The 15,000-nt window shown below is 47.2% G+C and overlaps 1 protein-coding gene across 5 annotated transcripts in view; it reads right to left on the bottom strand.

Moving 5' to 3' along the window:
- LOC113824009 (uncharacterized) overlaps nucleotides 1-15,000 on the bottom strand; it is a 1,204,662-nt gene that overhangs the window by 566,385 nt on the left and 623,277 nt on the right. For all 5 annotated transcript variants that reach the window (XM_070131819.1, XM_070131817.1, XM_070131821.1 and 2 more), the window contains one exon: nucleotides 2,426-2,814. In XM_070131819.1, the coding sequence (XP_069987920.1) occupies nucleotides 2,426-2,814 (389 nt within the window). The remainder of the gene's footprint in view (nucleotides 1-2,425; nucleotides 2,815-15,000) is intronic.

Raw genomic sequence — 15,000 nt, 5'->3', positions numbered from 1 at the left:
TGTGCGTCAGTGTACATGTGCGTCGGTGTACGTGTGCGTGCGTGTGCGTGTCCCGGCGAGATGAGGCAACGCGTAGGTGACACTATAAATTTGTCCTTGTGAATGCGAGGGCAGTGACGCGGATAACAGCAAGCGACTGCAGCGGTCTTTTTGAAGGCACGGGCGAGGGCGGCGGGAAGGAGGGGGGAAGGAGGAAGGGAAGGGGGGGAGGAGGAGGGACGGAGGGGGGGAGCGGCGAGAAGGAGGGAGGAGGGAGAAGGGAAGGGGAGGGAAGGAGGGGGGGAGGGGAGAGGGCGGCGGGAAGGAGGAGGAGGAGGGAGGGAAGGAGGGGGAGCGCAGGCTGAAAGAAGGATGAGGGTTTTCTGATGGAGAAGGATGATAAGGAAAAGAAGGAAAAAGAGAGAAGAAGGATGGAGGGAAAGAAGAGATTAAGGGGGAGGAGGAGGAGGGAAGGAGGAGGCGAAGGAGAGGAGGAGGAGGAGGAGGAGGAGGAGGAGGAGGAGGAGGAGGAGGAGGAGGAGGAGGAGGAGGAGAGGAGAGGAGATATAAAATACAAAAAAACGAAACTAAAACAGAAGAGAGAACGAAAGGGCGAAAAGAACGACAAGGACACAGACACGGAGAGAATGAAAGAGAGAAAGAGAGAAGACGACGAAGGTCCAAGAGACGGCGAAGGAACCTGACGTAAACACGACGAACTCAAACCCTCAAGATGTAAACAAACGTGAGCACAAGCGGGGGTGGGGGTGGGGGTGGGAGGTACGAAGGGGAAGGGTAATAGGGAGAGAAAGATGTGTCATGGAGTGAGGCAACCCAAAAGAACATAGAGAAAAAAGGAGAGAACAAGCGAAAAAAACGTCGATTTTTGAGGATTAAATCTCGTTAATAAGTCTGCAACATCGAAATCAAAAGGTGCAAGACGCTTATACGTTATATTTCCCCTGCATGTTGAGTACCTCGGATGATATTATACCAATGATATTGACATAAAAACATACTTTACCTTTTTAAATCATGGTATATTCTCTTTGTGAACGACTGCATTACCGAAGGACCAAATGGCCGGCGCGTTTATTAATACCTCAGAGTCAAAAAAAAAAAAAAAAAAAAAAAAAAAAAAAAAAAAAGGACTCAAAATGTACACGATTTAAATATTCTGGTCTTGCATATTTTTCCCTGAAAAGTGGCTACCAAACATCCCCGGCCCCCTCCACCCCCTTCACCCCTACCCCCAGCCGGCAAAGGGTCTTCATATCGGTCACAAGTTATGTTGACTTGGTGACTTAAGGCGGCGCCAGGGCTGTAAGACCATAATTCCGTGTCTGATAAGTTACATATGGACCTTAGCACCTTCAATGGCATGAGTGTAGCCGCCTTGAAGAAGGTTTAAGTTTTTTTTCCCCTTCGTTTTTGCGTGTATTTATCTTGAGGGAGGACTGAGGTATTCATAAGCACGCGTCTCTAAACGCATACACATACATACGTACATAAATATACACGCGTAGACACATACATGCACACACACACACACACACGCTCTCACACACAAAAAACATACACAGACGAGAACACACACACAAATAAAAACAAAACACACAAATAAAAACAAAACACACACACAAATAAAAACAAAACACACACACACGCACACACACACACGGCCCCTTCCCAAACGCTCCCATAACGCAAATATACACACGGTTCTAAATACATGGAAACCAAAAGACTCTATATGAGTTAATATTTTTTTGAGGATATTAAAAAAACTCTCGACACTGAAAAATTACTATAACGTACTATATATATTATTCATAGCATCCCCTTTGAATAATTGTAATCCTCTTAATCGATCGCACTGGATTAATCTTTGGGCATTGCAACTTAATGACTTTCCTGCATGCATCATCAATGACTGATTGACTAACTGTTCATGAATTTTAATAATCTTTTCCTTGGAGGGCCTTAAATTCATGCATAATTCTTGAGGAAGGCGTCTTGTAATAGATTAATTATAATGCAAAGACGTACAGATATATACTTATTTATATATGCAATTTCACGAGCTCTTTCTTAATATCAAGTATCCGTTAGCAGACATGTTATTCATGCAAGGAGAGTCAGATATTCTATTCATAATGTAGGTAATGATTTTCGTCTTTTGACACCTTTATGGGCGAGATGTAAATGCTGTATTATCCGTCCTTTGCACGAGGTAATAGCTTAGGATTTGGAGTAGTACTCAGAAGACGCAGACCTCAAGTATGAACTCTTTCTTTGTATTTTTTTGATGTTATATAATCTACACATTTTTCGAGATGTATCAAATGAGGCAAGAGGCGGAGGGACGTGAGGCCTGTCAGGGCTTAGGCACGTCCCCAGCGCCTTGGCTGCTTCGTGCGGGGAAGAGTGAGGAGCGGGAGCTTACCTTGCGAAGAACGTGGCGGCCGCCGAGTGCTGCGACCCCGGGGACAGCGCCCTCTGTCGCCTGCCGCCCTCGTCCTCCCCGACGGCGCCTCCTGCAGCGGCGGCGGCCATGTGGAAGTACCTGAGGCCCTGCGCCGAGGCCGAGGACGAGGACGCCGTGTGATCCTCCCGGTACCTCACGCCTCCAGACGCCTGCTGGGGGTCCCGGTGGGCGTACAGGTGGGAGTCGTGGGCGGCAAAGCCGGGTTCCTGCATGAGCTTGACGCCCACGCCCGGAACCCCAACCATGCCCGGTCTCTGGGCGTGGGTGGGCGGGGCGGGCATCTGAGCCAGCAGTGGATGCCGCCTGTCACCCACCATCACTGTGGCCGCCGACCAGTCACTCACTGCCTGCACGCGTAAACAGAGGAGCTGTTAGTCTCGTCGCCCGGAGAGGAGAGTAAACAAAGTAGCATTAACAACAATAACCCGAATACGAAGGCGAACAAGGCAGTAATAATAAGCCCCAAATATGAAGGCCGACAAAAATATTATTAATGATAACCAACTCTAACTAAATTAAGATGAAGAAATGATGAAAGGAGAGATGCAAACCAAAGGAGAGATCGCATGTAATCTGACTGTACTTCCATTCATCACAATTAATGATGATATGCTTACTGATCATTCATCACAATCTGCGAAGCTTTGTTTGGTAAACCACCACAGACACTAAAAGGCCCATCGGGAAGCGCAATGAAGCCGAAAAAGGCCATAATAAAAAGGAAAAAAGAATAACGAAATAAAAAATACAGCAAAAAAATGCAGATCCCAAAAGAACACAGTAATTACGACTAATGGAAAAAAAATAATACAGAAAGGAAAGATAAATATAACGGTGTTAAATAAAAAAAGAAAAAAAAAAAAGAACAACCCTCAAGACAAAAGAAAGAAAGCAAAAAAAAAAAAAAAAAAAAGAGAGAGACAGAAACCTAATAAAAAATAAAGAAAAAAAAGAACCCTCAAGGCAAAAGAAAGCCCCCCCCCAAAAAAAAAAGACAGAAACCTAATAAAAAAAAGCTAAAAAAAAAAAAATAAATAAAAAGAGAGAATAAGTAGTTCTGTAGCCCAGACAGAGATATCTTCCCAACCCGCAATTTAATCTATTATCAATACCAACATGCCGTCACGCAGAGCCCCCGAGACAGCGCTCTCTAACCGCGCTCGCAAACAAGAACACCTGTCGCTTGGAAACACGGCGGAAAGGTGGAAAGGAAGGAGGAAGGAGAAGAATAGGGAGAAGGGGAATGAGGGAAAGGGGAATGGGAGAAGAGGAAAAGGGGAATGGGAGAAGAGGAAAGGGGAATGGGAGAAGAGAAAAGGGGAGGGAAAAGAGGGGATAAAAAGAAGAGGGAAAGGTTTATGGAAAGGATAGGACAAGAAACACGGCGGAAAGGTGGAAAGGAAGGAGGAAGGAGAAGAATAAGGAGAAGGGGAATGAGGGGAAGGGGAAAGGTGGAAAGGAAGGAGGAAGGAGAAGAATAAGGAGAAGGGGAAAGGGGAATGGGAGAAGAGGAAAAGGGGAATGGGAGAAGAGGAAAGGGGAATGGGAGAAGAGGAAAGGGGAATGGGAGAAGAGGAAAGGGAATGGAAGAACAGGAAAAGGGAGTGGGAGAACAGGAAAAGGGAATGGGAAGAGGAAAAGAGGGTGGGAGAAAGAGGGGAAAAAGAAGAGGGAAAGGTTTATGGAAGGGATAGGACAAGAAACACGGCGGGAAATGGGAAAGGAAGGAGGAATGAGAAGAATAAGGAGAAGGGGAATGGGAGAAGAGGAAAGGGGAATGGGAGAAGAGGAAAGGGAATGAGAGAAGAGGAAAGGGGGAATAGGAGGAAGAGGAAAAGGGAGAGGAAAAGAGGGGAATGGGAGAAGAGGAAAGGGAAAAGTTTATGGGGGAGAAGAGGACAGGGGGGATAGGAGAAGAGGAAAGGGGAATGGGAGAAGAGTAAATGGAAAAGGGGAATAGTAGAAGAGGAACGGCGAATAGGATAAGAGGAAAGGGGACTGGGAGAAGAGAAAAGAGGATGGAAAACAGGGGATAAAAAGAAAGGGAAACGTTTATGGAAGGGACAGGACAAGCAAGAGGAAAGGGAAGGATGAAAACCAACAGAGGAAATAAGAGGAAGTGGAAGAAAGAAAAGGAAAAAGAGGAGTGAAAACGGAGGTACAGAGAAAAATAAGAAGAGGAACTGGGAAGAGAGAAAAGGAGAGGAATGGAGAAGGGACGGACGAGAAGATGAGGAAGGGTGAAAACGAAGAAGAATAGGAATGAGGAAAGGAAAAGAGAGATAGAGAGAGGAATGGAGAAGGAACAGAGAGAAAAGTGGAGTGGAAATTAAGGGAGGAGAGAAGTAGGAGAAAGGGGAATGAGGAAACTAAAATGAAGAGAAAAAGGGATGGCAAAAGTGATCACGAAAGGACGAGGGTAATAAATGAGAGAAATGATAAAGAGGAATGATGAAAAAAAGAAGAATGGAAAAAAAGGAAAAAACAAGAGAGGAAGAGAAAGAGAGAGAAAGAGAGATAGAGATAGAGAGAGAGAGAGAGAGAGAGAAAAAAGAGAGAAAGAGATGAGAGAGAGAAAAAATAAACCAAGAGAGAGAGAGAGAGAGAGAGAGAGAAAGAGAGAGAGAGAGAGAGAGAGAGAGAGAGAATGGGAGAGAGACAGAAAAGAAGAAAAAGGGGAAACAGCAAGAGAAACGATAAAAACGGAGGTGAAGAGGAAAAATAAGCCAACAAAGAGGACAAACAAGGAAGAAAAGGAAAGGGGAAGGAAGAAGAAAAGAGGAAAGGAGAGAGGAATGGGGAATGAGAAAGAAGTGAAGAAAAGAGAGAGGAATGGGGAATGAGGAATAAAAGGAGAAAGAAATGAAGAAAGGAAAGAGGAATGGAATGGGGAAAAAAGGAAAGAAAAAAAAAAGGGGGAAAAGAGAGGAATGGGAATTTGAAAAGAGGGGAAAGAAGAAGAAAGAGAGGAGGAACACAAAAAAGAGACGAAGGAAGGAAAAAAAGGGGAGACAAAGAAGAGAGAAGGGATGGAGAGACAAAAAAAGGGAAGGAAGAGAAGGCATGAGGGGGGGTAAAATGGTTTAGTCTGGGAAGAAAAGAATGTAAAGAGTGGTGATAAGAAAAAATATATATATTATAAAGGTAAGTATTGGGAAAAATGCATTAGAATAAAGAAGGAAGGGAAGTATTTAATAGTAATTTATAATAATGCTAGCACGAATAACAGTAATGATGATAATGATGATGTATTGATGTTGATGATGAAATTGGTCATGATGATGATTATAATGAAAATGATGCTACTACAGCTAATCATAATAACAATAACATTGATTTAGACAATATTAAACAACAATAACAGTAACAATAACACACAGACGGTGAACATTTAAATAGCAATTGTAATGAAAATAAGAATGATAACGAAACTAGTACTACTAACAATAACAACAAACATAACAATAATCATATTCATATCAAAACCGTAACAACCCCAATAACACCACCACCACCGCCTCCCTCCCTGGCACCGAGGCTCCGCGCGCAGGGGACTCCCCGCCTCCGCCTCCCCCACCATCGCCTCCACCTCCGCCTCCCCCGCCTCCGCCAGCGCCTCCGCCTCCCCCACCATCGCCTCCGCCTCCGCCTCCCCCGCCAACGCCTCCGCCCCCGCCTCCCCCACAATCGCCTCCGCCTCCCCCGCCTCCCCACCATCGCCTCCGCCCCCGCTTTCCCCCACCATCGCCTCCGCCTCCGCCTCCCCACCATCGCCTCCGCCTCCGCCCCCGCCTACCCCACCATCGCCTCCGCCTCCTCCACCATCGCCTCCGCCTCCGCCCCCGCCTACCCCACCATCGCCTCCGCCTCCCCACCATCGCCTCCGCCGCCTCCCCACCATCGCCTCCGCCTCCGCCTCCCCACCATCGCCTCCGCCTCCACCTCCCCGCCTCCGCCTCCCCCACCATCGCCCGCCTCCGCCTCCGCCTCCCCCGCCTCCGCCTCCCCCACCATCGCCTCCGCCTCCGCCTCCCCCACCATCGCCTCCGCCTCCGCCTCCCCCACCATCGCCTCCGCCTCCACATCCCCCGCCTCCGCCTCCCCCACCATCGCCCCCGCCTCCCCCGCCAGCGCCTTCGGTTCGCGCGGCCGGAAGCGGGGTGAGGCGCCCGTGAGAAAACGTGCCTCCGATCCCGCCGCCGCCGCACGGTCGCCGGACACGCCGTTGCGGTCATGGCAGCGGTCACGGCGAGAGAGTTTTCTTTAATGGAATATAAGACACGCAGATGTTAGCGGGGGAGGGGCGTGGGGAGGGGCGTGAGGAGGGGAGGGGGGGAGGAAGGTCTTAGGTCTCCACGCTCGCGCTGCGTCTCGGCCAAGGGGCCCTTCCCACGGGCTTTCTCTCCTTCCCTCGCTTCATTCTCTCTCTTTCTCATCCGTCTGTTTCGTCTTTTTCTCTTTCTTCTTTTTGTCTCTATTTTTTCTCTTTCTTTCTCTTTCTTTTCCTAATATTCATTCTCTCTTTCTTCTTCCCGTATTTTTTTATCTTTTCTCTAGTTGCTCTTTCTCTTTCCCCCTTTTTCCTCTCTTTACTTTACTTTATAAAGACACACACGCACAGAAATGCACACATATTCGTACACACACGCACACAGACACACGCAAAACACGAACCACAGGCCCCTTTAACAATAAAGATACAAGACCAACACGATCACACTGCTACAAATAACACCAACGTTATCATCGCGCACCTTCTTATTTTGACAGCTATATCAACAACAAAAAACAAACGCCGTTTTCATAACACTCCGCCTTCGTCTTGATAATAACAATAATATTCTGTAAATACAATAACAATTACGGTGCCTCAGGTTGACAGACGGTCGAACAAAACCTTAAACCTTCGCGTGCAAATTGGATTCAAAACAACACAAAATTGAGACAAACGTTCCGATTCTAAACCATAAACTCGCATTAGAAACGTTGGGAGGGGGGGGGAGAAGGGGAGAGGGGAAAAGGGGTGAAGTGAAAGGGGAAAAGGGGTGAAGAATGGAAGGAGAGAGGGTGTGAAGAGTGGAAGGGGAAAAGGAGTGAAGAATGGAAGGAGAGAGGGGGTGAAGAGTGAGAGGGGAGAAGAGGGTAAAGAGTGGAAGGAGAAAGGGGGTGAAGAGTGAGAGGGGAGAAGAGGGTGAAGAGTAAGAGGAGAGGGGGTGAAAAGTGGAAGGAGAGAGGGGGTGAAAAGTGGAAGGAGAGAGGGGGTGAAGAGTGGAAGGGGAAAAGGGGTGAAAGTGGGGGAGAGGGGGTGAAGAGTGAGAGGGGAGAAGAGGGTGAAGAGTGGAAGGAGAGAGGGGGTGAAGAGGAGAAGGGAGAGGGTGTGAAGAGTGAGAGGGAGAGGGGGTGAAAAGTGGAAGGAGAGAGGGGTGAAGAGTGGAAGGAGAGAAGGGGTGAAGAGTGAGAAGGGAGAGGGTGTGAAGAGTGAGAGGGGAGAGGGGGTGAAAAGTGGAAGGAGAGAAGGTGAAGAGTGGAAGGAAAGGGGGTGAAGAGTGAGAGGAGAGAGGGAGTGAAGAGTGGAAGGGAGGAAAGGATGGAGATAGTGGAAGAACGTTGGAGACTGGTGGAGAGCGTTCGGGTGAGAAAAAGGAAGGTCGAAAGAGAATTGGAGAATGAAGGGGCGGGAAAAAAAAGGGTGGAGGAGGAATGGTGGAAGAATGATGAGTGGAAGAAGCGAAGGCTGGAAGAAAACTGGAGACTGAGAAAAGTAGGATAACAACCGGAGGATGAGAAGAGTTTGAGATTGGAAGGAAGGCGTAAAGAAGAGAGAGAAGACTAGAGGAAAGGCTAAAAGGAGAGTTGAGAATGGAGTGACGACTAGGAGAAAATTTGGGATTAGGGTGAAGGGGAGAGAGAGAAAACGACCATAAAGAAAACGAACAGAAACTCTGGGAAAAAATGGATCCCCTGATAGAGTGAAAATAAATTATTCGATAATGGAAGCAGGAATTCTAAGTTACGAGAGAGAGAGAGAGAGAGAGAGAGAGAGAGAGAGAGAGAGAGAGAGAGAGAGAGAGAGAGAGAGAGAGAGAGAGAGAGAGAGAGAGAGAGAGGGGATTCTGGGCTTGTTGGTCGAATCCTCTTATAAGATACGAGGTTCTCTTAGGTCGTCTAATATGTATCAGGACGAGCGCTTTCTTCTCCCTCTCTTCTCTCTCTCTCCCTTTCTCACTCCTCTCTTCACAGGCTTTCCCTCGCCCTTTTCCTCACTCCCTCACTCACTTCCTCTCAATATTTTCCTTTCTTCTCTTCCTACCCACTCCATCTCTCTACCTGTTCCTCCTTATAGATCGACCTCCTTTCTCTCTCTCTTTCTCTCTCTCTCTCATTCTCTCTCTCTCTCATTCTCTCTCATTCTCTCTCTCTCTCATTCTCTCTCTCTCCCTCTTCCTTCTCTCTCTCTCCTTTCCTCTCTCTCTCTCTCTCTCTATCTTATCTCTCTCTCTCACTCTATCTCTCTCTCTCTCACTCTATCTCTCTCTCTCTATCTCTCTCTCTATCTATCTCTCTCACTCTATCTCCTTCTCTCACTATCTCTCTATCATATCTATCTCTATCTATCTCTCTCACTCTCACTCTATCTATCTCTCTCACTCTATCTATCTATCTATCTATCTCTCCTCACACGCCCACCGCCGTTGTCACTGCAGCACAAATGACACTATCTCCGGCGGAACGTGTACAGATGGCGCCACCCGCTTCCTCCGGTCCGCCCGTGAAATGCATTTCGATATTGCACCCATCCTTCGACTCGGGCTGTGTCCTTCTTGGTGTCTCGTTCCTCTACCTTCCTCTCCCTTTTTTCTTCTCCTCTCTCTCTCTCTCTCTCTTCTCTCTCTCTCCTTCTCTCTCCTCTTCCCTCTCCCTCTCTCTCTCTCCCTCTCCCTCCTCTCTCTCTCTCTCTCTCTCTCTCTCTCTCTCTCTCTCTCTATCTATCTTCTCCCTCTCCCTCTCTCTCTTGGGATTTACTCTAATGGATTCAACATCTATGGTGGTCTTATCTTTCTTCTTCTACTCTTTCTCTATTCCTTTAGGTATTTCTCTGTTCTGATACTCTTTCAACTTTGTCCATTACTCCACCTCTCCCTTCGTCTTCACTACTTACATGTTCTACTCCAACTCCACCTTCTTACCCAATTCCCCTCTTTCACCTCTTCCTGTATCTTCACTTCCTCTTCTCATCTTCCTTCTCCTTTTCCTCCTCCTCCACATGCCCTCCTTCCTTCTCCTCTTCTTCTTCTTCCTCCCTCTCCTCCAAATCTTCCTCCTCCTCATCCACCTCTTCTTCCCCCATCCTCCTCCCTCCACCTCTTCTTCCCCCACCTCCTCCTCCTCCTCCAAATCTTCTTCCCCCTCCTCCTCCCCCCAACCCCCCCGCACCCAGCGCCATCCAGTGGAAGGTTACGCTCCCCTGGCCAGCGGTGTCTCTCCCCCTCTCCTAAATCCTTCAAAGGAGACAGTTGCAGGTGTCCGCTACAAGACCGCTGGCCCGCCCGACCTCAGCCGTTGGGTCGTTGGTCGTTTTCAACTGCTCAAATGGCCGTCGCGCCAATCCATCGAGTGACTCTTTCGTTTTATGTCACGCGTTCTATATTTGGATGAGGGGGGGAGAGGGGGGAGGGGGGATTTACGTCATAATATTTGGGGATTTATTTATGTCGTAAAAATGGACCAACGGATTAACGACTGCATTGGGCCGATGGACCGTCGAGGACACAGCCATAAATTCCTCTGGTGTTGCTGGGGAGAGGTTCAATTTATTTATATTTTTAAAAGCTGCCACGTGAAATGTTTGTAAAAACTGGAATTAGATCTTTGAAAAAAGAAAAAATCGAACAAACGTCAGCGTCAACGTTTTCCTTTGTAATTTTCCGTTTTCTTTTAGAAGGTAGACCAGTCGTTTTTCACTCCCTTTAATATAATTAGTTTTTTTTTCTCTCTCTCCAGGCGCACACTCTTTATATAAAAGATTTTGTACCATAAAGACAAACGAAATAAAATGGCTATCGACCCATTCCCAATCTTTATCTAAAATATCATAAAAACCTATTTTCTATCATTCTCGCTTCCTCTACACACCCTCTCCCTTCCCTTAACTCTTTCCCTACCCCTTTCTACCTCTCTGTTTCTCACTGTGTCTCTCTGTCTCTCTTTACCCCTCCCTTAACTCTTCCCCTCCCCCTTTCCTCCCTCTCTCTCTCTCTCTCTTACTGCCTCTCTTTCCAGTCTCCCGCTCTCTCACTGTGTCCTCCTGCCTCTCTTTTCCCTCCCTTAACTCTTTCCCTCCCCTTTCCCCCTTTATCTCTCTGTCTCTCTTTTCCCCTCCCTTAACACTTTCCCTCCCCTTTCTCTCGCTGTTCTCTCTGTCTCTTTTCCCCCTCTCTCCCTCTTTCCTCCCTTAACTCTTTCCCCCCCTTTCCCCCTCCTCTCTCTCGTGTGTCTCTCTGCCCTCTCTTTCCCTTCTCTCTCCCCTCTCTCCCTCTTTCCCCTCCCTTAACTCTTCCCCTCCCCTTTCCCTCCTCTCTCTCTCTCTGTGTCTCTCTTCTCTCTTTTCCCTCCCCTCCCTCTTTCCCTCCCTAACTCTTCCTCCCCTTTCCCTCTCTCTCCTCTCTCTCTCACTGTGTCTCTCTGTCCCTCTTCTTTCCCCTCCCCCTCCCTCTCGCTGTGTCTCTGTGTCTCTCTTCCCCCTTCTCTCTCTCGCTGTGTCTCTCTGTCTCTTTTCCCTCCCTTTCTCTCGCTGTGTCTCTCTGTCTCTCTTTTCCCCCCTCTCTCCCTCTTTTCCCCTCCCTTAACTCTTCCCCTCCCCTTTCCCTCTTCTCTCTCTCGCTGTGTCTCTCTGTCTCTCTTTTCCCCTCACCAAAGCCCGTCACTCTAGATTACCCTCGGCCGTTCGCGAGTAAATATCACGGAGTAATCACTTACCAAATTGCCTGTCAACCTCAAAGTCTAAACCATTGAGGACGAGCCACGGTCCGAGGGGGACTTTGGGGGAGGGGGGTGAGGGAAGGTTTGGAGGGGGGGCTTTCGGGGGAATGAGGGGGGGTGAGGGAATAGAAAGGGGATGGGGAGAGGGAGGAGGGGGCGTGTGTGAGGCATGGGTGAAGGGAAGATGCGCGGAAGCCGGTTGGAAGGGGAGGGGAGGGGGTGTTAGGGGGTCATATAGCCCTTGATGTGCACGTCCATCACCTTCTCCCCCACCCCCACCCCCGCCCCACGCCCCTCCTAACCCCTCTCTCCTTCAACGCATCCATCAATCTCTCCTTCATGACAATGGAAGCTCACCTCCCCCCACTCCCTCCTCACCTCTTTTTTCTATTACTTTCTCTTCTTCCTTTCCTTGTTTTCTTCTCCTCATCTTTATCTTCTCTCTATAAATGAGAAATTTTGAAACATGTTCTTCTCCTATTCTCTCTTTCTCTTTCCTCCACAGTTAACGGTCCTTCCTCCCTCTCCTCTTCAACATTGTGCCGATCTGCCCTCCCTCTCTCCCTCACTTCTCCCCTCCCGTTAACTCTCACTCCATTGAACCCTAACCCTCTCTCCCTTAAACCCTAAAACCACACACGCACACACACACACACATACATACACACACATACACATACACTTTTTCTTTCTGTCCTCTCACTCCTTTACCCTCTTCCTATATTTCTAAAACACACACACACACACACACACACACACAACACACACACACGCTCACACACACACACACACACACACACACACACACACACACACACACACACACACACGTACACACACACACACACACGCATATAGCAGGTCCAACCCCTCCCCCCCACCCCACCCGACCCACTCACATAAAAAAAACTCCCTTCCCCTATATAAGACATTTTTCTCGATTTTATTCCTTGCCATTTTTATTTCCCTTGCCGTCCGTCACTCAATATACAAAACCTTACGTCGCCGCTTCTTGTTTTATCCGAAGCCCCTTTATCTTGCAAAGGCTGCAACATTTCACTTTTTGTTTTGGTTCACGTTTTCAAACTTTTTGCTTCGCTGTTTCCTCCGTTCGGGTTATTGAATTGGATTATTTAGTTGAATGTTTTTTTGTTTTTTGTTTTTTGGTTGCTGGCGTTTTAACATTTCTATTTGTAGTACTATTGTATTACTAAATTAATTTCATTTGCATTTTATCCTAATATTAAGATCTGATGGTGTCTCTGGTCTATGTTTTTTTTTCTCTTCTCTCTCTCTCTCTTTTCCTATCTTCCTTTCTTTCCTTCTTCTCTCTCTCTCTCTCTTTTCCTTTCTTTCTTCTCTCTCTCTCTCTCTCTCTTTTCCTTTCTTTCTTTTTTCCTTTCTCTCTCTCTCTCTTTCTTTCCTTCTCTGTCTCTCTCTCTCTCTGTCCTCCACGCCCCCTAACCAATGTTGCCATAGCCTGAAGGCAAATGAGGAAGGGGTTAGCATTGGTGGAAGGGCGGGGGTGGGGGTGGTGAGTCACATGGTCGGGGTTGTTGGTAACGCTGGCGGGGGTGCAGGGAGGGGGGGGAGGTCGTCAGCTGCCTGGGTTACGTCGACGATGTTAGTGGGCGTACCAGATGGCGTGTGTGTGTATGTGTGTGTGTTTGTGTGTGTGTGTGTGCGTGTGTGTGTATGTGTGTGTGTCTGTGTATGTGTGTGTGTGCGTGGTTGTGCGTGTGCGTGTGTGTGTGTGTATGTGTGTATGTGTGTGTGTGCCTGTGTGTGTGTGTGAGTGTGTGTGTGTGTGTGTGTTTGTGTGCGTGCGTGCATGTTTGTATGTATATGTATATGTGAGTGTGCCTGTGAGTGTGTATGTGTGCGTGTGTGTGTACACTGTGTTCGTATATATGTATGTATATGTGTATGTGTGTGTACACTGTGTTCGTATGTATGTATGTATATGTGTGTGTGTGTGTGTGTGTACACTGTGTTCGTATATATGTATGTATATATCTACCATATATGTATTTTACACATATAAGACAAATATATGTATATATATATATATATATATATATATATATATATATATATATATATATATATATATCCCTCCACCAGGGGACAAGATTTCCTTACCACATATACCATAAAAACACATACGTGCGTGCGTGCGTGAGCAATGCAGGCTACCCACACAACCCTTCTCACATCTCCCTGTGTCCCCCTATGACCAAAGTGATAGCCATTGGTTTCACCTTTTAGAGGCAATAATGATTCTGCAAATGCCTAATTAGATGCGTAATTGCGGCAAATTACGGCACCATGAGGAGGGAAAGGTGTCAATAATTGGGTTAATAAAATCCGCACCACAAACTGTGTAATTGGCTAGTTGAATGTAATTGACTTGTTATCTTCAGAGTGAAAGTCGCCTAGGTTGCCCACTAAGCTACTTTTGTTCGTCTGTTTGTCTAAACATCTAACTACCGTTCATCTATATTTCTATCCTTATACAACCCAACATTTAGTATCATATATATAAACGAAAAACAATGATAAATCGAAAAAAAAAGAAAAAAATCGTCAGGTTATTCAGTATTTACAAACCCCCTTTACTTGTGTTCTAAAATAATCATATTTCGACCAAATCAATTAGGGGTGAAAAATGTTTTCCAACATGGCGTAATGAAATAATTGATTAATTGCCCAATTAATTCATAATCAGGAAAATTAAAAGCGAAATAATTTTCCCTCACTCCATCTTTAGTAAACGCTCTCACACACACGCACGCTACTCCTGTCGATCATGCTCTTAAATATTTATTCATTCATATATTCTTTCCTATTCACTTTCTCCACTAGCTATGCCCTCCCCCCACCCCCACCCTCTTCTCCAACTCCATCCAACATATCAAAATACGCTAGAAATAAGAGGGAGCTGGAAAGGGAGGAAGGGGGTGAGGATGGAGGGAGGGAGGGAGAAAGGGAGGGAGGGAGGGAGAGAATGAGAGAGAGAGAGAGAGAGAGAGAGAGAGAGAGAGAGAGAGAGAGAGAGAGAGAGAGAGAGAGAGAGAGAGAGAGAGAGAGAGAGAGAGGAGAGAGAGAGAGAGAGAGAGAGAGAGAGAGAGAGAGAGAGAGAGAGAGAGAGAGAGAGAGAAAAGTCCTAAAATGTAAAAATATTTTCCATAATTTGATCCACGTAAACCTTCGTCTCTCGCTCTTTTCATTCTCAACCCCTCTCCCTCTCCCCTTCCCCCCACCCTCTCTTCCCCTCCTCTTTTCACCCTCTCCCCTCTCTTCCTCCCCCCCCTCCCCTTCCCCGCCATTAACACGACCTATTGACCAAACCAATTAATTGAATGAGAGCCAACACAACAAGTGCCACAACCACAATGAATGCGTGAGTGCGTGTGGTGTGGGTGCGTGGGCGCTTCAAGAGATGGTGGGTGTGAGTTTGGGCGGGGGTTTGGGCGTGGGGTTGGGCGTGCTTAGAAGTGCGCAACGAGGAGGGAGGTGGATTAGAGCAGGATGCAGGAAGAAGAAAAGGGAAA

This window comes from Penaeus vannamei, chromosome 17 (assembly GCF_042767895.1).
Source record: "Penaeus vannamei isolate JL-2024 chromosome 17, ASM4276789v1, whole genome shotgun sequence".
NCBI classification, from domain to species: Eukaryota; Metazoa; Arthropoda; class Malacostraca; order Decapoda; family Penaeidae; genus Penaeus; species Penaeus vannamei.
Note: the sequence above shows the minus strand (reverse complement) of the source record. Positions and strands in the feature narration are given on the sequence as shown.